The sequence below is a fragment of the Bombus bifarius genome, unplaced genomic scaffold (assembly GCF_011952205.1).
Source record: "Bombus bifarius isolate JDL3187 unplaced genomic scaffold, Bbif_JDL3187 scf7180000007974, whole genome shotgun sequence".
Taxonomy (NCBI): Eukaryota; Metazoa; Arthropoda; class Insecta; order Hymenoptera; family Apidae; genus Bombus; species Bombus bifarius.
The window spans coordinates 50,027-74,072 of record NW_022884360.1 but is presented as its reverse complement, the minus strand read 5'-3'; the positions used below and the strand labels follow the sequence as shown (position 1 = coordinate 74,072).

The window sequence follows — 24,046 nt, the reverse complement described above, 5'->3', positions numbered from 1 at the left end:
ACCCATGGGGACCCGTGTCAAGAAAACGCGACGTTAGGCGAACTTCCGAAAACCAAGATGAACCAAACACGTGTAAACTGTCTTGTCTCGTGAAAGTTCACGACCACCTGTCCATTAGCCTGACAACTTGCAGTCACGTTTCAACAAGGCGCACACGATAACTCCATTTAACTAGAAGAGTTGGCACGGTTTCCCATGAAACAATTTTCTCTCTTCGCGCGATACGGTGTTCGAGAGGCGGCAGCACGCAGCTTATGAAAGTTCACCTTGAACATTCCCCTGGCGAAGCGAAAACAAACTGGAGCGTCGAAGAAATAAGCAACAACAGAAAGTGTTGTTCCTCTTCTCCACGGGGGCTCGAAACAAATGTAATACATTTAAGAATTTTATTACTCTGCCTCCTCCGTCTTTGCTACCCCTCGCACGTCTTTCTTATCTTTCACATATTTTCTCTTTCTTTCTTTTCTTTTTATCTCTTTCGTCTCTCTTGAAAGACAAACTGGTATCTCACGCACCCTGGACCTAGCACCTCTACCATGTCTCAGAGATTGGAAAGCTTGGAAACTGAGATCTCCTCTTCCCTGGATTTAAGAGGAGATTTAAATTCCTTATACGATACTCTTCGACTGCAATTCTTTTCCCTCAACTATGATCTGCTGCTAGAAATCCAGATGGTTTCTTATCAATTTTTTGGGACTCGATGTGTTCAGTTGGCGATTGGACTCTTTAGAAATTGTCTTTGCCCGAGAAGAATCGGAAATTTCCATGTTTCAATTTTCTCTCCTCTTTTCTGTGTTCAATAGTTTGCACTCCAAGTTTGTATTATTCGTTAATTAACATATCAAATAAATTAAAATTTTTAATGACAAAATCCGCAGTCACTTAGTTGCCAATCCAATAGTTACTATCACATATTTGTATTGTTGATCTTCATCGAGGTCCACTTGGAACGTAGTACTACGAGTTTGCCAATGTATTTTTAAATTTGATTCATTAAACATTCAGATTTTCAATAAATGAAATTTAATTTGTCGACGAGCAGTATAACAGACTGTAGACAGTCATCTACCATACACAATCACAATTATTGAGGTTGACTGATAGAGGAACGAGTGGATGAATTAATAATAGAAAAATATATCGAAATAAGTATAGGTATAAGTATAATTACAGGTATAGTGTATGCTGATCCAAAACAGTGTTGCAATACAATAGAAGAAGATTGATTGGGAGCACGTTCATATATTTATAGCAAAGGACATTACTAAAAAGTCAACATTGTAGCTGTAGCTGAAGGCTACAAGAAACAGTAATAGAAATCTATTATAGCTCTTTTCTTTCTAGACCTTGTAACCCAAAACAAAATTTATATTCAAAGGTACAATAATATAGACCTCTCCTTATTTTCAATTTTTTTCACTAAATTCTATTCTCTTTGTAACAAGGGTCTCCAGGTCATAGATATATAAAAGAAAAAGGGCATAGAGTTTTTCTTGAAGTAATTACTTCAACAACCATATATTCCAATTATAAAGCGATGGATTAACAAATAAATTAGCCAGAATCAATTGGATGACGTAACAGGCTAATCCCACCAACTAGAAACCCACCTCTGCATATGAATATAACTCTTCAACATAAATGAAATTCAATCTATGCATCTCTCTTCCTTATGTAAATAACAAAAATTTACCAATTACTAAATTACTAAAATAATACAAACACTTATGCAAATTAACAAAATAGAAGATTCAAGTACTTTAAACCATCCTATCATTCATCAACAGCATCACGTCCTAATTCACCATTCTTCCTAATTCCAGAACAAACCAGCCTTTCCACGTGGACATAACTTTTTAACACAAATAAGATTCAATTTACGCGTGGTCTTCTCCATGTGGTCTTAAGTTGTGGAAGATCCAAAGGTGTTAGACCCTTCTAGCCCCCATTGCTTCAACCATTCTTCATCCAAAGCATCGTGTTCATCATCCCCAATCCCATCATGTTCATCATCCACAAAAGGTAACCCAGTGGAACGATTTGATTTACAGGGCGAGGTGGCTACCAGATCTGTAACCGGGTCCGTGAGAAGCACACGAAGATGGGCCAGCTTGCGACAGCACGTGAGCAACAGCGACGGTGGCAAGCCGAAGGTGGAGCTGTTGCTCGATCCCCCGGGATCCAAGTCCTCGACACCATCTTCTCAACCGCATACACCCAACACTCCTCGAACTCCTCATACACCGCTGAGGAAATCCAACTGGGAAGTGATCGAGCACTTCACTGGTGCGCCACGTCCCTCCATCGTCACGGTGAGCCCTTGTACAACTGGAATTATACCTAAAAAAGGTAGCTTAACAGGTTCAACGAGAAGTTCTTCGGTGACACATGTTGCTGTTATGACACATGTTTCCTTTCTCGTTTTTTGTGTGTGTGTGTATTTCTGAACAATTCAACTGGTACGTTCTAGCTATGTTTCAAGTGAGACCTAAGATGGTAAACAAAGTTTCCTTTTTTTTTTTTTTTTTGTTATGGAAAGTAGAGATTCTTCCATATGGAAAATGTTAAGTCGGAAGATCCTGCTTCTATCTGAAATGAATTCTTTCGTTCCTAACGTCGATAATAATAGAACAGACCCGAGCGCAATCGATCAGTCAGAGCGCGTTGTTCAGAATATGGTTGAAATCTGAAAGATTAGAAATGTGTCATCCGATAATCGTAGTGCGAGTTGGAATCTAAAGAAATTTCTATCTAAAGGAAGAAGACCAGTATTTTATAAATAAAAATTCGACGTTACTCTTTCAACAGCTCGATATAAATACATACAGTTTGATATAACTTAGCATAGTTCATCTTCCTATTGCCCTGCATTCTCATTGATCCATGTACATATGCATGTGCATTTACATATACACTCACACACCCAACCTTATTTAATCCCCATTTTCTATCTCAAACCTAATCCAATCTACATCTATATCACCTGTATAGATGTATTAGCCTTGGACTGAGTCTTTGATTAAGGAATTTGAATATACAGATTCCCCAAAGTTTCATAATTAGAAACACTATCTGGTTGTTAACTATTATATGTATCATTATACTAACTATTACATATATCTTTTCCTTTTTTATATATTGCTGAGGTTGAGTGGTAGAAGAACGAGTGGGTGAATTTGTAATAGAAAAATATACTGAAACAAGTACAGGTATAAGTACAGGTATAAGTATAACTTGTATAGATGTTAGCCTTGGACTGGGTCTTTGATTAAGGGATTTGAATATACAGATTCCACAAAGTTTCATAATTAGAAACACTATCTGATTGTTAACTATTATACGTATTATTATACTAACTATTACATATATCTTTCCCTTTTTTTACATATTGTTGAGATTGGCTGATAGAGGAACAAGTGGATGAATTTGTAATAGAAAAATATACTGAAACAAGTACAGGTATAAGTACAGGTATAAGTATAACTTGTATAGATGTTAGCCTTGGACTGGGTCTTTGATTAAGGGATTTGAATATACAGATTCCACAAAGTTTCATAATTAGAAACACTATCTGATTGTTAACTATTATACGTATTATTATACTAACTATTACATATATCTTTCCCTTTTTTTACATATTGTTGAGATTGGCTGATAGAGGAACAAGTGGATGAATTTGTAATAGAAAAATATACTGAAACAAGTACAGGTATAAGTACAGGTATAAGTATAACTTGTATAGATGTTAGCCTTGGACTGGGTCTTTGATTAAGGGATTTGAATATACAGATTCCACAAAGTTTCATAATTAGAAACACTATCTGATTGTTAACTATTATACGTATTATTATACTAACTATTACATATATCTTTCCCTTTTTTTACATATTGTTGAGATTGGCTGATAGAGGAACAAGTGGATGAATTTGTAATAGAAAAATATACTGAAACAAGTACAGGTATAAGTACAGGTATAAGTATAACTTGTATAGATGTTAGCCTTGGACTGAGTCTTTGATTAAGGGATTTGAATATACAGATTCCACAAAGTTTCATAATTAGAAACACTATCTGGTTGTTAACTATTATATGTATCATTATATTAACTATTACATATATCTTTTCTTTTTTTTATATATTGTTGAGATTGACTGATAGAGGAACAAGTGGATGAATTTGTAATAGAAAAATATACTGAAACAAGTACAGGTATAAGTATAACTTGTATAGATGTTAGCCTTGGACTGGGTCTTTGATTAAGGGATTTGAATATACAGATTGCACAAAGTTTCATAATTAGAAATACTATCTGACTGTTAACTCCTTGGCTGATAACCACGAGTCTGACTCATGGTAAAGAATTTTTGTGCCATAAGCGAAAACCACAGGTCTAAAAACACTATTTGTCCTCAAACGTTGTTTATTATTTCACAATTCCTTTTGTAGTCCCTAAATATACATGTCATAAGAAGTATACATCTTTTACCAGTTCGGGCACACGACTGAACAGACGGATGGCACGTTCTTGCTTACTATGGCTCGCGCGATCGGCAGATAGCGTGTAGGCCAAAGGCTGAACTATTATATGTATTATTATACTAACTATAGTGCATGCTGATGCAGATCCTCGCTCTTACAGTGTTACAATACAACCGAAGAAGATCGATTGGGATCAAGTTCATATATTTATGGCAAAGGGCATTACCAAAAAGTTAACATTGTAGCTGTAGCAGAGGGCTACAAGAAACAGCAATAGAAATCTATCGTAGCTCTTTCCTTTCTAAACCTTGTGACCCAAAACAAAATTTACATTCAAAGGCAGAATAATATGGACCTGTCCTTATTTTCAATTTTTTCTTTCACTGAATTCCACTCTCTTTGTAACAACGGTCTCCAGGCCACGGATAGGTCAAGATAAGGTGTAGAGTTTTTCTTCGAGTAATTGCTTCAACGTATACATCTATATCCACGTTTATTTTTTCCTTTTTCGGTGACTATCTCTCCTAAACTGACAACACTTTCTAATTCCAGAAAGCCAATTTGTATGCACGTTGTGACATTGGGAACGGGTACTACAATAAATTGTACGCTGCTTTTTGTCGACAGATGAGCAGGGGATCAGAGGTGGGAGTTGGGCTTAGAACCGGGAAAGAGCCGACACAGGAGGCGAGCGTTAATGCGACGATAACTCAGTCAGCGAGGAAATGTGCGCTCTGCCGTTTTTTGAAGTCGCTGTGCGCCTCTCACCGCTTCAAAAACTTGCAGGTAAACACCTGGACGAACAGAGTGAAAAGGCAATTGGAATAACGAAGCATCCATTTTCGCCGTCGTTTTTCTTTTTGTCGGGGAAAATTCAACCTCCAACCTTGCGATGGAAATTCTCTCTCTCTCTCTCTCTTTCTCGAATGAGAGAGAGAGAGAGAGAGAGAGAGAGAGTTGTCGGATCGTGTTATTGGAAGGAAAGCACAGCTGTATCGGACGTTGCAGAAAATCTGCACGTAAAACGCACATAAATTTACAAAAGTACAGCTTCTGATACGGAACATGCGCGAGGTGGACAGAGCTACGACTGGAATATTGGGTTGGCAACTAAGTGATTGCGGATTTTGTCAGTACCACCTAATGACAAAGTCCGCAATCACTTAGTTGCCGACCTAATAGTAAGGAAACGATAGTAGGAGAGGGAAACACGAGACTGTAGGTAGCTGAATGTTAGGAAAATTAGGTATTACGGGGCTATAAGATTATGCTAAAGACAGGTGTAACGCGGTATCGATGTAATACGATTTGCGTGCTATTTCCACGACCACATCGATAGTCCGAGTAAGCGAAAGACGAATTACAGCAGAAAGAAGGAATCGGGGTATTTTCGTTGGTCGTCGGAACATTTTGAAGCATCCTGTACATCAAACATTTTTCCAATCTGCTAGATAAATAAAAGTGTAAAAAAAAAAAAAAAAAAATACAACGAATAACAATGAACTACAATGGCTGCGTTAGTTGAAACCACTGGATCGAACGAATTTCGAACGTTCAAGTAAAACAACCAACGAAACAGCTAAAAAAGTAAAAACAATTAGAAAATTGCTGGGACTGAGAAAATTGTCGGAGAAAATACAGGAAACAGAAGTAAAACGTTGCTGGCGATATAGAGACGATCGTGACAAGGTGTGGTTGTTTTCTGACTAAATTTCAACCACTATAGTAATGCTGCAGTCGCCTAAATAGGAAAACATGAAATCGCGCAACAAGTTTGCGCGGCCAGAGAATCTGAAACTGTACGGGGCTGTTCGCAGACAGTTGCGCAACTGCGGTGCTCGTTCCTCTTCCTTCCTGCCATTTCTCGAATCGAATCTGTGGCGAACGATCGAGTTGCCATAAATTCGCAACTCGAGTAGAATAGTCGTGAAAATGGCGAAAAGTTTGACGACGTGGTTTCACAGCCGCGAATTGAATTCATGACGATCATTGACGATTTCAATAGCGTTTGCTTCTTTCCTCCTATCGACGAAGCTGCAACGATGAAATTATCGATAGTTAAAATACATAGACGTGATATTACGTCGAAGGCTTTTTACGCTTTGAAGCATTTTTCCATCGAAATAAAAAATAATTAAAATCCATAAAATTGCCATTGCACGATGATCATTCGGATTTTTAAGTCAGTGTCAGTGAGAAATAGTTCGCGTGCAATTGTTGCGAATCTTTAATTTTTCATTTTTTCGTTTTTAATTTCCAATTTCTAATTCTCGATAGCCACTGGAAATCGAATTAATTGACAATTATCAGCTTCTAAATTGTATCTCGTTATTTCCGGAGAAAATTCGTCGATGAAACTGTCGTTGACCAGAGTTTGAATATAGACACGCGACACTATGTTATTTCCCTTATGCTACGCTTCATAACGACTACAGTCAGTGCTATATTCTGTGCCGTTGATAGCATGGTATTTCTTAATTTTACTTTACCGACCGCTAGCGATTCAACAGCACACGCACTTCCGACCGGCATCTCAGGCGCAGATTCTCCCTGGCGCCGGCTCTGTTTCGGTTTACACTCTCCAATACCATTCTTTTCGTCCATCGCGAGCGGACAGTTTTTCAAATTGCTATAAAACCGTGGCAGCTTACGAAGCAACGCGATTGACGCGACTGAGCAAGGTACCTTAGTACTAAATAGCAAATTACTGCTCGGATAATGAGAAAGATTGTCGGTGACAAAAGCCGATTAACCGGTCGGTAAGCGTTAGCGAGAAATACCGATTAATCGGCTATCAGTTGGTAAGCGTCGGCGAGAAATACCGATCAACCGGTTATCGGTCGGTAAAGTGTTAATTTTCAGAACAGTCGTTCGTATTCCTATCGTTTCGTTATTTTTTGCTGTATCAACGGTGTTTCATCGAATTTTACTTTTTGTTTTTCTTAAAGTAACGCTATATGACGTTTTATTAAATACAACATTTATATAGAACAGAACAACTATTTTATATATAGCATAATAACTCGAAGCATCAACGAACAGCGCTCTATTCTCTTGTACATCTGAAACAGCAATGAATTTGTTTTGTTGCACATCCATTCATTCATTTTCTCCTCCTCCTATTTTCTAACATTTTCTATCTTCTTTTCTCTTTTCTATTTTCTTTTATTTAAAAGAACAGCCGATAATAGAATCGTCAGTGGTTGGGACTTAACCCTTTGCACTCCCATGTCGAGTGTGACTCGACATCAGTTTTTATCTCGGCAGCTCCTTTGTCGAGTCTCGCTCGACATTCTTTCGGTTACACCTTTTTTTGCGAAACGTGCGAAAGAAACGCAGGAACTTTGCTGCTGGAAATTGTTCCCAGATATATCATACGCTTAAAAACTACAAAATTCAATAGAGCGAATAAAACTGCTATTTAAGTGAATTTCTTTGCTCCTTCGTTTATTTAAATTGTCTTATTCTTTAGTCGAAGTAAATTTCAAATAAAACACTCAAAAACGTTAGGTGCTGCTGGCAACGAAATTGAAATAAAATTCAGAGTGCAAAGGGTTAAGAATCGGATACAACACTGTACGATAGGAATTCTTTAAATTTTCAGCGCAACACCGCAACGTATTGGGTTGGCAACTAAGTGATTGCGGGTTTTGTCGTTAGATGGTATTGACAAAATCCGCAATCACTTAGTTGCCAACCCAATATTTCCCTGTTGCTTTTCAACGAACATTCGACGATGAAACGTTGCGCGATCGGTTTCCAAGCGTCACACAATTGGCAAAAAAATTAGCTCGCAAGCGAAACAGATGGCGGACGTCGAATCGATCGATTATCAACTCGTGACGTTTCAATTTTTCCATTTGTGGATCGAGGGGGGAATTAGTTCCAGCGGACCAGGATAATGGAAAATACGCGTAGCACGTCGTTGCAGATTATAAGCACCGATGATCACCGGTTCCGCGAATTACAAAATTGTTTATTCTCATGGATGGTCCTGCTCTTTCATGTTGCTGCTCGCGTTTGTAGCTCGTGGCTAAAAATCGCTGTTTGCCCGCCGGTGTTCACCGCCAGCACCGGATCAGATAATCCGGTTGAAATCGCTGCATTATGAAACATCCGCGTAATTCCTCTCTGCAAATATTGTCCGATGACTGTGAACCTCGTGTTACGTTCTGTAACGCCGCTTTGGCTTCTGCTTCGTCACAGCACCACGAATCCGATTATGGCGCACACCTTTTCCTTGTATTCTTCTCTTCTTTGTATTCCAGCGGTCGATCAAAACGATAACTAGTTACCATGCAAGCTGATATTTATCGCGATTTAGGTTACGTCTCAGTGAAATTTGATCCGCGTCACGCAGCTACCTAGCCTTCTCCTTCGAAACTCGACTTCTGCCGCGTCTAAGTTACATTTCAAACATTGGGTCGGCAACTAAGTGCCACCTAATGACGAAACCCGCAATCACTTAGTTGCCAACTCAATAGCTTTCGCTTACATCAGCGAACGAAACATCGTTTTCGTTACACATTAATAATTTGTCAATAAAACGTTATTTACTCGATGTGCATTGAATTTAATCGACCTCTGACGTGGATCGTCAAAAAACGATTGCACATCTAAAGAAACGCCGTGTTACTAGCATCTCGTCGATGCTATCGAATGTTCTCAATGTTAGAAACGCGTTGATATTTCCTGTTTGTGAAAAGTGTGGAGAACGTAGCGTCACGCTCGAACATTTTCAAAGTTTCTCGGACATGCAGCGTCGCGTCAACGCTACTCGGGTCAAACTGACCCGAAACCGTAACACACGTCCCTAGCAATCCGTTTCCTTCGGTTACGCCTGCTTAATCCGAGCTTCAGATCGCAGCTGATCCTCGAGGCTCGAGAGCTCTCGATCCTTGACGCGTACAGCTTACGTTTGACTAGAGCCAGCTTCCTGTTCCATAGTAAATCTTCGTTCTGTCGTGCGATAGAACTCCGATGGATAACACCGACGTGCAATTTCCACGTCAGCTTTCGAGAAAACCAAGCAACAAAGACAACCGGACACTGTTCTACTGTATATCTAATTTATTATAATATCAGGTTTCGCATAAATGGAAGGATCCCTACGATGCGGCGTAAATTTGTCCGAAAACAAATTTAGAGATTGAAAGCTGATCTACATTTGGCCCATGTCGTATTACTTGGAACAGAGTTAGACGCTGTTTCGATTGCCAGAATAAGATCGAAGGCTTTCGCAGTCGAACATTATTAATACGAAGCTATTGGATTGGCAACTAAGCGATTGCGGATTTTGTCATTACCATCGAATGGTAATTAGATAATTAGATGGTAATGACAAAATCCGCAATCGCTTAGTTGCCAACCCAATATGTTCTTAGGGTACGATATACGGTAAATCAAGCAGAATTTTAATATACCGGGTAATTAATAAAATAACTGCGTTCCTTTCGCATAATTACGTTAACGTGGTACTACGTTTGCCCGAGTTATACAAGTTCCCACGACTCCTCGCGTAGTCTAGAACGATCGTTCGTTTGGTAAATCTTAGTTTAATTAAATTTGGTCACGTATTCTGGTAGAAATTAGCGCAGCCTTGGGCCTCGGGAAGAGTTTCACTTCGATGGACGATTAAATCAACGAAGAAGTCTGTGTTTTTCGTTGATCGAACACCAACAGCCCCGCAGCTATCTCCAGGTATCTTCTTCGACTTAGGAAACTTAGGCGTTAGCTGGCAAGCTCTGCGCAGCAGCTTCTCTTTCTCTTTTGATTCCTCGCGTAAACCATATCACCTTACGCGACAGATACAAACGTTCAGTACCACTGTATCGCGTGAAAGTCTCAGTAGCAACGATATTCCATTATTTTTATATATTGGGTTGGCAACTAAGTGATTGCGGATTTTATCGTTAGATAGTAATGACAAAATCCGCAATCACTTACAGTTGCCAACCCAATAAAACGTTGAAAAGAACGAACCAGGAAAAGATTAAAAAATTGCTGCGAATTGAACGGATTGGTCGTCTCGAACGAACGAACGAATCGGACTGTCCATCGTGGCGATTTTCCATTCTCGTCGGAAGCTCGCTGACGGATAATTCAAAAAGCAGGAAAATTTTGCCGGAGACAAATAGAAGCTACTAGGTCTACCTTTTCTCTGAAACAATTGGAAGAATACTTTGAAATATCTTGATGAATTTCGTAGCGTGTCCTTTCGAACAATCGAAGCGATTTCGCGATTAAACAGTGTTTCTTCCGAGAACAAAGGCCACGGCGTTCGCTTGAAGTCGCTTTCCAAGTAAATTTGTCCGAACCTATGGAACTGATTCGGGGAAACGCTAAAAACCGGGCGAATGAAAGAAGAAATAAAATATGAAAAGCAATACCGCGGGATTAACGGCGAGGCAAGCGAATGAAACAAGGAAAATGGAAAAGGAGAAACGACAATGGCGCGGCGTTCCACTGGTTTATTTCGCCTTTCAATGGCCCGCCACCCAGCTTCTCCCACTCTCGATACTTCCGTGCTTCCTTTGATTTCACGCATCTCTGATTCAGCCAACGGTTCCAAGTAATTCTTTAATCCTGTCCGGCCTTTTTCTTTTTTGTCCAACTCCAGCCAGAATTCGATTCCATCTCGATCGAATAAATCGATCGTCTCGCGCTCCGATGCTTCGCAAGCTTTCGAACTCTCGCGAACGATCGTTCAACTGGGAACATTTTCCTGACCATCGAGGGACGCACATCTTCGCGAGAAATATTTTTGCCAACGAACAGCTGAATTAGTTGCGCATTTGACTGTCGACGTTGTTTTAGGAGATTCACTCGAAGCAACGTTTGTCGCAAACGCGGCGAGGTATCGCAACGCTTGCGGAGTAGACGTTGTCCGGAAAGCCCGTGCCGATTTTCCGTACGCGGCACAAGGACAGCTCGGAATATGCGAAAATTACTGAAAACGAGTGACACATGCAACTCGACTTTCAACTCACGACTACTCGGCTTGACTCTCAGCTCACGACTACTCGGCTCGACTTTCAACTCACGACTACTCAGCTCAAGATTACTCAATCCATGACTACTCAACTCGACTCTTAATTCACGACTCTTTCAACTCAAGACTACTCAACTCAAGACTACTCAACTCAAGATTACTCAATCCATGACTACTCAATCCATGACTACTCAACTCAACTCTCAACTCACGACTCTTTCAACTCAAGACTACTCAACTCAAGACTACTCAACTCAAGACTACTCAACTCAAGACTACTCAAGTCAAGATTACTCAATCCATGACTACTCGACTTGACTCTCAACTCACGACTACGAAACTCGACTGTCAACTCACGACTACGAAACTCGACTGTCAACTCACGACTTGACTCCTGACAACTCGACTCTCCACTCACTACTCACAACTCATGACTCCGCCACTTGTTTATGGTTCACGCGATATTCTTTAGGCCATTTGTCCACGATACCACAATACAATATGTAACATTAGCTATAGAAGATTATAAACGATCTTTGACAAATTTACGATAGAAAAGGTTGCTTCTAGTTCCTAAACTTTTCAGGAAGTAAATGTGTCAGGTAAATGTTTGAGAAACGTTGAAAGAAGATTACTCGTTCCTGTTTCTTTTTACTCTTTAGGTTGAAATGCTGTATCAACGCTACTTTCTCAGGATGAACCAAAGCAACATGACACACGTTCTCGGCTTACTAGCGGGGCTGGCGTTTGCCCTGGGTATGCTTCTGATGCTGAGACTCGTCGTAGAAGACAGCCAACAATTCCTTGCCACTTTAGAGAGGCCAGAAAACCTGTCGCTAGCAGTGACGCTGGTCGTCTGCGTCGCAATTTATGCTGGTAAGTATCAGAAAATTAAGAGACGAATCTTTAGCGCGAGGGATTCGCCAGCCGTGCGAGGACCTCTCCGGAAACAAAATCCAAACACACGGTGCAAAATCTCCGCGAGTATCGCGCAAATAAAATCTGGAAATTCAACTTGGTCAAATCTTACTGCGAAAAGTGTCGTTGTCCAAATATGATTCGCATTTCACATGGACCGTACGAAAATAGATTCCGCTGGTGCGAACGAAAGCGTGAAATCTCTGCAACCGTCGCCGCAGGACAGCAATTTTCCTCGAGACGAACGATCGAGCCTGAATTTTATCCGACGGATCGACGAGATCGTTTTCCACGTTTTCGGTCGCTTTCGTTTCAGCTTCTGTTGACCCACTTGCGCCGCCTGAACGTTAATTAAAATTTCCTCGGCAAACGTTTTGCCCGAGTTCCAGCATAGAGACAACGAAACCAAAGAGGGTTGCTAGAGAAGGTGGGGGAGGAAAAGAGTAAAAAAATATCAGAATGCCGTCGCGTCCTCTTACGACAGCGCGTAAGTGCGTCGTAATAGTCGTACGAAGCGCGTGTGCAGCGTCGCTGACATCAAAGGTCGAGCGGCGCGTCAGATTTTCAAAGCGGTTCTCCACGAGGAAGTTTTTTTCCATCCACTTTCGCAACCCTTCGTCTCTGAAAGCGGCTGTTCCCGCTCACAAAGTTCCAACGCCAGCGAAACGGCCACCGCTAACTTCATCGGACTTCGACTTATCCGCGACACGTACTTGCACCTCGTACGGGAAAAGCTCTTAGCAGTGAGCTGTTTCTGACGAGTATACTCGTCGCGTCGTCGTACTCGGTATATCAAACGGAACAGCCTCTTGCAGAGATCTCTGCGTGGTAGACGACGACCCCATCGATCACGAGGAACATAGCGGCGACCAGTTACGAGGAAAATACCCTGCTACGCGTCCTGACAAAATCCTCGCAATCGTCTCAATCGCTCTGTATCTATCGGACCAGTTTAATCGCTGTGGCAACTAAGTGATTGCGGATTTTGTCATTAGGTGTTAGTGACAAAATCCGCAATCACTTAGTTGCCAACCCAATACAACGTCGAGCTACGCTCGTGGTACGTTTTTCGGACCAAAAAGCCGATTAATAGGCTATCGGTGGATAAGCGTCGGCAACAAAAACCGATTAATCGGCTATCGGTGGATAAGCGTCGGCAACAAAAACCGATTAATCGGCTATCGGTCGGTAAAGCGTTGAGAAGATAAGAATGAAATACAAAATACCGCGAGTCGTCCGTAGCGTTCAAATGTACCGGCAATTTTTCACAGAAAATCTAAACAACGCGACCGCGTGGCTTGCGACTGGAACGGTTAATTAAATCGTAGCACAAGCGGTTAAACGTTGCGTACAGGGCACAGACTAACTGGCCTCTGGAGTTGCAGCGACTTGTCGAGTTTCCTTAAATTGCAGCCTTGGTAGCGGCGATATCCAGGCCTGGGATGAACGAAATCTGGTTAGCCGGCGTGAGTGGAATAGTCCTGGTGACTCTACTCGCGTTGCAAGTGGTTTTGAATGTACATCTGGCGCTCGGATCAAAGGAACATCGGAGCGGAGGCCCTTTGGCTGCAGTGTGGGCTGTGTGCTTCTTCATTTACATGGCGTACGCACTTCTGCCCATAAGGCTGCGGCACGCGTGCATCGCTGGTTTCATTTTCTCGCTGGCGCATCTGATCGGAGCGTTCGTCCTCTACCCTTCGCAATATCCTGCCATGATGGAACACGTGAGTGACATTCTGTAGCCTTGTAAATCCCGCGCTGCCATTTTATTTCGCTGCTGTTTTACAGCAGCGCCTGGCTAACGCTTCTATCAGGCAAAAAGAATCGCAGCAAATTGAGACGCCATGTGGCGATCGGGTGGCGCGAAGGAACTCTCACGACCAGTTTTTGGCTCATGGCCCCATCGTTGCGTATTTTTGTCTCCTAGAAAGATCGCCAAACGAACGTTCACGTAATATAACGATATCCATCGTGATATTAGGAAAATAACATTCCACTTTTATATCCCACATTTAATGGGAAAAATATCGCAACAAGTCGAAGCAGCGCAAAGTTTAATTTCTCCCATTTCTCCCTTAGGCTACTTAGGTAGTTTTTACAGCCAACTTTCAACCCATTACAACGAAGATTAAAAGCTTTCGTAAAAGAACGATGACCCAGGTGCGCGAGGATTTTCCTCCGACCTTCTTCGTATAATATTTCCTGCTCGGTGTAATATTCAGCATGTAAATTGCATACGTTAAGCAGACTTTTGAATTCCATCGGACAGTTGCCGGGAAATGTTCATTCTCGCCGTTCGTCAGATATAACGAAATATAATAAATCGTCGCGTTAGATTTTCCGATTCTTTCGCAATATTCTTCGCTGTCGAATGAATTAGAGTGGAAGCGGATCGACGGACTCGGACTCGTTAGACCGCGGATTTTTACGCGGAGAGTTCGAAGGTTTTATAGGAAATTCGAAATCGTAACAATCCACGTGATATTTGCAAACGTACGAAACACTCGAACACCAAAACTATAGGTTTTAACGCTTAGCGATTGAGATAAGTTTCTCGCGAGATTCCATTTCTTTGATTACAGGAGAAAAGCTACGAATTTCCACGAACATAGTATTCGCGGTTCTACTCGATTCTCGACTTTGGTTGGCAACTAAGTGATCGAGGATTCTCTCGTTATATATATAATTTACTTTATTTATTTAATTTATATATATATATAAAATTTGTAGTAGATTTCTTATTAACTCTTACCGTATTTAATTTCATTATTCCCAAAATAAGCTCGATTTTATAGAAGCGATCGTTCGATTTACCCCAAGGATTTACGTTATTACATATTTATATATATATATATATATATATATATATATCGACAATCGATTCTGTAAAATCGAGCTTATTTTGGGAATAATGAAATTAAATACAGCAAGAGTTAATAAGAAATCTAGTACAAATTTTAGCTGGAAAATCGAGAATCCTAAATTACCGATCTTCTCTCGTGATCTAATCTATTCGGCACAACGACTGCCGGTAAAACAGAGCAAAAGTAAAAACATCGGTTGGCGGGTAGTTTGAATTCTATAGAATCTACACACATATGTATATATATATGTCAAGTGTAAAAAAGTTGAGAAGCTTTCGAAGGCGAAACGAACGTTTAGATGTGTTTTCTTTATGGAAAAATGGCTCGGGTTTATGGGCAGATCTTGAAGCGAACGTAGTAAATGGATTCAGTGTAGGGAACGTTACGATCACGACAGGCGTAAAGTTGGCAGAAATTTTTGGCCAAGTATCGACCCTTTGCTAGTTAATAATCTTTTATTAAATAAAGGAGGAAGGAAGACAGCGAGGGAATTATTTCGAGGAAGAAATTTAGTGAAATTTCATTTCGTTTAATTTGATTCAATTTCACATTATCGAAAAATCCAAGCACTCTTTTACTAGACCTAATATTAGTATACCTGCCACACTCTTTCTACTCGAGATACGCTTCTCTTGATTTGTCAAACTCGCGTTCAATCGTTGTAACACGGAGCGTTTAGATTTTAACGCCACGTCGATAATACGAGGCAAAGTCTACTGAGAGTAAATTTTAAGACACAGAATGGATGGTTCCAGCGCTGTGATTTTTCTGTCTGATTAAATCACAAGAGAAAATAATGTTATTATCTACTCGCTTGGTAATTTTATATAACGAAGGAAAATTGCAACACCGCAATTCCAAGCTACCTGCACCGTAACAAAATCCCTGCTTCGTGTTATTTTTATTAATTAGACCAGAGTTTCACATATTTTTTTTTTTTTTTTTTTGCTTTTCATTATTATCCACAGTTTGAAATATAAAAGCTTATCAGCTTTGTTCGTTCCCCTTCTGTCGTAACTTTTAACTTCGCTCAAACAAACCGATATTCCAAACACGTTGCAATTTTACTTCGATTTCGAACGCGAATGAAAGAAACGCGAGAACGACGTTTCTATACATTTATTTATTTATCACATTGGCTTGCTTTTGCATTTCCTGCATTCGTTTCGAACTTACGACCACTTCAAGTGGAAAAGTTTCAATTTTTCTTTCCACACTGTACAATTTTCCCGCTCTTTGACCTTCTTCTTTGGATGATAAATTACGCCGAACTATGATAAATCGTGGTCATAGGCTTCTCGGTTCTAGCCACGAGTTTCTATCAAACAAAGAAGAAAAAGGAGCAAGTGGGTGAAAATACAGAAGGAGGTTCGATCGCGACGAAATATTTGTCGTTAGGCGAAGGTAGTTGTTCCGGCGATTGGAGTTGCCACGTAGTTTTCATCTGGAAACAGAATTATTGTATCGCTGACGTGGTGGGAAATCGCCTTTTCCTCGCCCTTTCCTTTCACACGTTCGCTGCAATTTGCCAAATTGTCGAGACTCTGGTTTTACGAAAAAGCCTTGGCAAATCTTTGAACGTTCGAGCTATTGCGCTTTCGTCGCCTTAAGCTCTGTCTCTGATGTGAATTTCACTCCCTTTTTGTCCCTTTTTCACAGGTTTTATCGCGATTGAATAAAACGATAGAAGAAATGGGCAAAAGGTAAATATATAGAATTTTTGGTATTTCGTATTTTCACATCTGTGCAATTCCCTTTACTTTCGGTGCTGGTAATTAGAAGCGAGTCCTCGGAGATGTTGAGAAATTTTTGAAATATTCGGGGTAAGTTGGAAGTATCGAAGCAGATAGAAAGGTTGGAATTTTCCGGGATATTGATGAAATTGGAAAGAAGAAAATTTGTGGAAATATCGCAGTGGCTGGAGATACGTTGAATATCGATAAAATCGAAGACGTTGCAATTTTGTTAGCATCGAACGAAATCGCATATTGATATCTAGAAATATTAATAAAAATGGGTATATTAATAAAAATCAAGGTCAATGTGATTTTAGAAATATTCAGATATATTTCTGAAGAATTCTGAAGCTGGAAGCAATCAAATTCGTAATTGCTGTAGCAGCTAGATATGTTAAAAGCTGGGGATATTATAAAATTCCCTAAATTGAATAATATAAAGTTATAAAAATTTTAGAAACATTGAAAAAATTCAATACCAATATCAAGAAATATTTCTAAAACTGAGAGCAATCAAATTTGCAATTGCTGTAGCAGCCAGATATGTTAAAAGCTGGGGATATTATAAAATTCCCTAAATTGAATAATATAAAGTTATGAAAATTCTAGAAACATTGAAAAAATTAAATACCAATATCAATAAATGTTTCTAAACTTGAAAGCAATAAAATTTGCAAATACTGTAGCAACCAGATATATTAAGAGGAGGGAATATTATAAAACCATAAATTCAATAATATAAAGTTATAAAAATTCTAGAAACATTGAAAAAATTCAATACCAAAATCAAGAAATATTACTAAAACTGAGAGCAATAAAATTTGCAAATACTGTGGCAACCAGATATATTAAAAGGAGGGAATATTATAAAATTCCCTAAATTGAATAATATAAGGTTATAAAAAATCTAGAAACATTGAAAAAATTCAATACCAATATCAAGAAATATTTCTAAAACTGGAAGCAATCAAATTTGCAATTGCTGTAGCAACCAGATATGTTAAAAGCTGGGGATATTATAAAATTCCCTAAATTGACACAATATAAAGTTATAAAAATTCTAGAAACATTGAAAAAATTAAATACCAATATCAAGAAATACTACTAAAACCGAAAGCAATAAAATTTGCAAATACCGTGGCAGTCAGATATCTTAGAATTCCAGAATATTATATTATAAAATTGAAGATATTAAAAGTTGAGAACATACGTCTAATTAAGTACTCGTTTCATTCTCAGTACTTTCATCTACTTAAGTAAATGGGATAGGAGGACGTAGATGTTAATGGTCTTTCGCTAAAACCTGCACTGTTTAATAAAATGGATGAAAAATTGATCGAAGGTGAAGAATGATTTTCCGTGCGGTTAGAATTTAGTGTATTCGAATGGCAAGCCTCGGGCAATTTTCGAAATTGCCCGCTGCTCTCGGTCAATTAGCTTTCGCTCTCGTTGCTGAAATCCGCAAGCATACTGTATCGAAAATATCGATGCGAGGGAAGTTTGCGGAGGGCAAACTTTATTGCTAAAACCTAGGGAAACATTGATCTGGCCATTCTCAACCCCGTAAATTCCATCAGAATATGCGAAATTCCGTATCTGTTACGTTCCTTCCACTTTCCGTGTACAACCGACAAAAGAATTCGAATCTAAACTTGACACTTTACCGACCGCCAGCGATTCAACAGCATACGCACGTCCGACCGGCTGTTCAGGCGCGGATTCTTCCTGGCTCTGGCTCTGTTTCGGTTTAGATTCTCCAATACCATTCTTTTCGTTCATCGCGAACGGGTAGTTTTTCAAATTGCTATAAAACTGTGGCAGCTTACAAAGCAAAGCAACTGACGCGACTGAGCAAGGCACTTTAGTACTAAATAACAAATTACAAAATCAAACAGCCAAAAAATTCTACCAAATGTCCAAATCGGACAAATTGTGAATGTAAACAACTAATAAAAAAAAAAAGGAGCGGTTTAAACGAAGATACGGTAAAGAAGCGAAATAGATGGACGAGTGAATCGGCGTATTTACAAATAAGCTGGATGCAGCTTAGTAAGTTTTAGAGATGCGTGGACTAATGGAAACTTCCTGACAGTCACAGATGGAGCATTAAGCTGAAAAAGCCGCAGAACTTGTACATAGTTTACGTACACAGCTGTGTACAGTTTTATAGGAAAATGTAACGTCAACTGTAAATCTGCGTTGTTCCAATGCAAAACGTCTGGAGGATGCTAAAAGCGGATCGTCGTTGTGGTATTATCGGGCTTCTTTCAAATACACAGCACATGCTGTTGGACCATATCTAGAAACACATCTACAAATTCTCACTTTATCCTCTAAGGATAAATTCCTTTTGTCAGTAGCTTCGTCGTGTTCCGTGTTAACACGCCTGGCACCGCTTTGACGAGTACCAGCAACCACTGGAAGTCGTTGGAATTGAACAGTCGCTCGCTCAAAGGACGCTGAACACGTCTCACAGAAGACGCTGTCTCACCCTAATAAAGCTGAACTTCAGGTTCTGGACAGCGGTGCATTTACACGTGCTGTCCCGGTTCCAGTGTGCACCGAATTTCTCGCAGAACTTAATTTCAGGAATATGCGAATTAAATTTACCTAATCCTTCCTCTTTGAACTTGGACGTCGCAAAACTCTTCTTCTCTTTTTGTGCAAAGCAGTCACTTTCGAAGGTAATCCAAATCTGATTTAGAGGTTAGGTTTGTCTATCTTTCTCTCCCTTGGAAATTTGCCTTTAGCTCGTGGGGAAGTTTGGCATTTTTCTTACGACTCGCTACTTTGTTAAGTCTAACTTACGTGTCTGCCTCAGCTTCGATGCACACCGAGTCTCTTGAAGAAATTAATTTAGGGAACAAGTCTGCTAAATTTACCAAACTCCTATTCTTTGAACCTAAACACCCCAAAACTCTTCTTTTCTTTTTGTGCAAAACAGTCACTTTCGAAGGTAAGCGAAATCTGATTTAGAGGTTAGGTTTGTCTATCTTTCTCTTCCTTGGAAATTTGCCTTTAGCTCGTGGGGAAGTTTGGCATTTTTCTTACGACTCGCTACTTTGTTAAGTCTAACTTACGCGTCTGTTTTAGCTTCGATGCACACCGAGTCTCTTGAAGAAATTAATTTAGGGAACAAGTCTGCTAAATTTACCAAACTCCTATTCTTTGAACCTAAACACCCCAAAACTCTTCTTTTCTTTTTGTGCAAAACAGTCACTTTCGAAGGTAACCGAAATCTGATTTAGAGGTTAGGTTTGTCTATCTTTCTCTTCCTTGGAAATTTGCCTTTAGCTCGTGGGGAAGTTTGGCATTTTTCTTACGACTCGCTACTTTGTTAAGTCTAACTTACGTGTCTGCCTCAGATTCGATGCACACCGAGTCTCTTGAAGAAATTAATTTAGGGAACAAGTCTGCTAAATTTACCAAACTCCTATTCTTTGAACCTAAACACCCCAAAACTCTTCTTTTCTTTTTGTGCAAAGCAGTCACTTTCGAAGGTAATCCAAATCTGATTTAGAGGTTAGGTTTGTCTATCTTTCTCTCCCTTGGAAATTTGCCTTTAGCTCGTGGGGAAGTTTGGCATTTTTCTTACGACTCGCTACTTTGTTAAGTCTAACTTACGTGTCTGCCTCAGCTTCGATGCACACCGAGTCTCTTGAAGAAATTAATTTAGGGAACAAGTCTGCTAAATTTACCAAACTCCTATTCTTTGAACCTAAACACCCCAAAACTCTTCTTTTCTTTTTGTGTAAAACAGTCACTTTCGAAGGTAATCCAGATCTGATTTAGAGGTTAGGTTTGTCTATCTTTCTCTCCCTTGGAAATTTGCCTTTAGCTCGTGGGGAAGTTTGGCATTTTTCTTACGACTCGCTACTTTGTTAAGTCTAACTCACGTGTCTGCCTCAGCTTCGATGCACACCGAGTCTCTTGAAGAAATTAATTTAGGGAACAAGTCTGCTAAATTTACCAAACTCCTATTCTTTGAACCTAAACACCCCAAAACTCTTCTTTTCTTTTTGTGCAAAACAGTCACTTTCGAAGGTAAGCGAAATCTGATTTAGAGGTTAGGTTTGTCTATCTTTCTCTCCCTTGGAAATTTGCCTTTAGTTCGTGGGGAAGTTTGGCATTTTCCTCGTGACTCAGTACTTTTCATAGACCCTTTTTAACTCTAACTTACGTATGTGTTTCAGCTTGGATGCACGTCAGATCTTTTGTGAAATTCACTTTAGGGATTGCATCTATTAAATTTACTAGCTTCCCTCTTCTTCGGGGATTTTCGAACCTCCATTTTTCTCCTGACTAGGTATTTTTCCATCGACCCTTCTCAACTTTAACTTACGCGTGTGCTTCAGCTTCGATTCACGTCGGATCTTTTGTGAAACTTACTTCGCGCATTGGGTCTGCGGAATTTATCAAATTCCCACTATTCGTATGAAACTGAAATTGAATAGGAGATCAAGAGGTAACCACTTCCTTTTAAACAATTTTTCAGGCTTCCTGTTTTCATTTCGGATAACACGAGATGAACTGCTGTCGTGGTGAACAGGAGTTTCTGCAAGATAGATAGCCTTTTCGATCTACCAGAATCTTCTTTTGATCCTCTTCGCTCTTGTTTCCCGGTTTCACGATCCAGCTTATTATTTTCCCGACGCTGCAAATTAACTACGCTGTTTATCTCGCCAGACAATAAGAGCTTCCAGATTAAGACAACCTACCAGTTAATTAATTTATTCAAGAAACTTGAGACGCGCTTTCCTGCCCAAACAACTCGGATATAATTTCAAAGAAGGGAATATTGCGTTACCCGAAAAGTTGGTTCCGATTTTTAAGGAATTTGGTCGCCTTCGAAGATCATATTGCAAATTTTCTCGCCAAAAAACCCGAGAGAGAAGCATGGAACGTTCGAGTTGCGCGAAAAATGGAGAAAATTCGTGAAACAGAATGCCACCTATATATCATTCGATAAATATAGATCTTTCAGCACGTGCCAATATTTTCTTACAATTTTTCCAAACAACATTTCGCTTAATAATAAATACATTTTATCCAATTAATAATTACTCCTCGTTATAAATTACATTTCAAAATTTCTAAATGACCAATTTTTCCCCGATATTGTTGAACTTGTTGACGTCTTCAAATTTTCCAATATATCGGCATTATTTGAAAAATTCGATAGCTGCAAAATCTGTCGTTTCACGCGTTACTCCGTACGCTGAAATATTCTACCTGTTAGCTGAAAATTATTTGCCCATGAAAATTATCGAACGACTAGTAATAGCGAAATAATAAAACTATCGGAGAATGTTCTCGTCGATTTGCCGCTCTATTACACACGATCACGCTGGCAACATATGCGGCCACTGATAAGAGATAAGAAAAACAGATCGATGACGCGAAAGCATAAAGCTGACACGGACTCTACTAGGAAATCTCATGGAAACAGTTCGTTGTTATTGGATTTCTTTCGAGCTTGGTATCTTCATCCATCAAGCCCCCTTGCTTACTCAATCCCCACCCTCTTCTAGCCAATTTATTTAGCTTTTATTACACTGAAAGCACAGAATGCATCCTCCAGTTCTATCATTCTTTAGTCGTCTACTTTTTTCCCTTCGACCGGTGTACGCTGCAATACGGTCGCACAAAAACACTTCCATCCATTTTCAAACATTTCACGGAAAACCTCTTCGAAATACTTCGAAGATTGACTCAAGGATTTAGGGGAATTAGTTTCCGTTCGGTGAAATTCTAAAAATATTCATTTGTTGCCTGGGTCGAGACTGGACGACGCAAAGTCTGAAAAAACCAGTAAAATAGCGAGTCTCAGTTTTATCGACGAATTAAACGCTCGGCTGAAAAACCGCGGTGTTCGTGTGGCGAACCGTCGTTTTATTTGGCAACAGTTGGCAAGAGCGTTGGCAAGAACACCCACTTGCAAGTTGTCGAAGTGTGTCGCAAATTACGGTGCAATTTTCGGGAAAAGTCGCGTGACACCGGCAACACGGGAATTTGAAGGAGGCAGCCGGTTCGAGGAACCGAGGAACAAGAGCTAGTCGCGGTAACGACGCGATTATTAACCGAAACGCCGCAATCGATGCGCGTTAGATCGAGATACGCGCGAAAACACGCCCCGGCATCACGACACACTATGAAACTTTCACGTTAATAATAGACTCGGGTCGTATGGGACCCAACCAACTTTCATGCTAGGGAATTTCGAGGGTGCGTTCACCCTGGCTTCACTGACCAACTGTTTCCACTGCCCTGGAAAATATGACTCACGAAAATAATTAATACCTCGACGTGTTTCAACATTCCTCGTTACTTTCTTATTTAATTATATAAAATCGTATGAAATCGTCCAATTAGGCGAGTAATTTGGATAGATGATTCTTTTAATGTCACTCTTATCGCTGTCGTCATCGTTCAACGTGCAACTAGAAAAATGTCCGACCAACGAGCCAAAAATTCCTCACTTGCGTCGTTCAGATTCATTTTGGTGGATCGAAATTGCAAAGTTTCGAAAAAGCAAGTGAAATACTGCTTTTTGCTAACGGCATAAGCGCGTATACGTCTAGTAATTTTTCTACTATCGTCTCTAACGGATTGAGGTTAGGTTGAGGTTAGGTTAGATCCAACTAATAGTCTACTCGGTCGGTAACCGAGCAAAACGCCGATTTCTAGCACTGATTAAAGACACAGGATAAGCATAAGTGACATTAAATGGCACTTTATGTCCTATGTTCCGAAGTACCGACCTGCGAAAAGTCAGAACCTGTTTCACGTGTCTTTTGTCATTCGAATTGATACCTAACCTAGTCATGGAAAGAACAATGAAAGCGATACGTACGCACGTATACGCATATAGGGTGAGTCACCTAACGGTTTAAGTGGAAATATTTTCGACGCCATCGATTATATCGGGAAATGTTTCAGATAAAAGTTGAATGGCTTCGGGGGGAGCATGTTCCGATATTATTAGCTTTTCCGTAGGTGGGCGCGTAAAAGTCACGCGCAGGTCAGCTTTGCCTTTTTAAAGGGAATCATATTTCTGT

At 39.9% G+C, this 24,046-nt stretch overlaps 1 protein-coding gene across 2 annotated transcripts in view; it reads left to right on the top strand.

The window, feature by feature from the left end:
• Positions 1-24,046, top strand: part of LOC117216992 (adenylate cyclase type 6) — a 90,246-nt gene that overhangs the window by 27,694 nt on the left and 38,506 nt on the right. For both annotated transcript variants that reach the window (XM_033464221.1, XM_033464223.1), the window contains exons 3-6: positions 2,052-2,312; positions 5,107-5,265; positions 12,133-12,346; positions 13,802-14,112. In XM_033464221.1, coding sequence (XP_033320112.1) covers positions 2,052-2,312; positions 5,107-5,265; positions 12,133-12,346; positions 13,802-14,112 — 945 coding nt within the window. The remainder of the gene's footprint in view (positions 1-2,051; positions 2,313-5,106; positions 5,266-12,132; positions 12,347-13,801; positions 14,113-24,046) is intronic.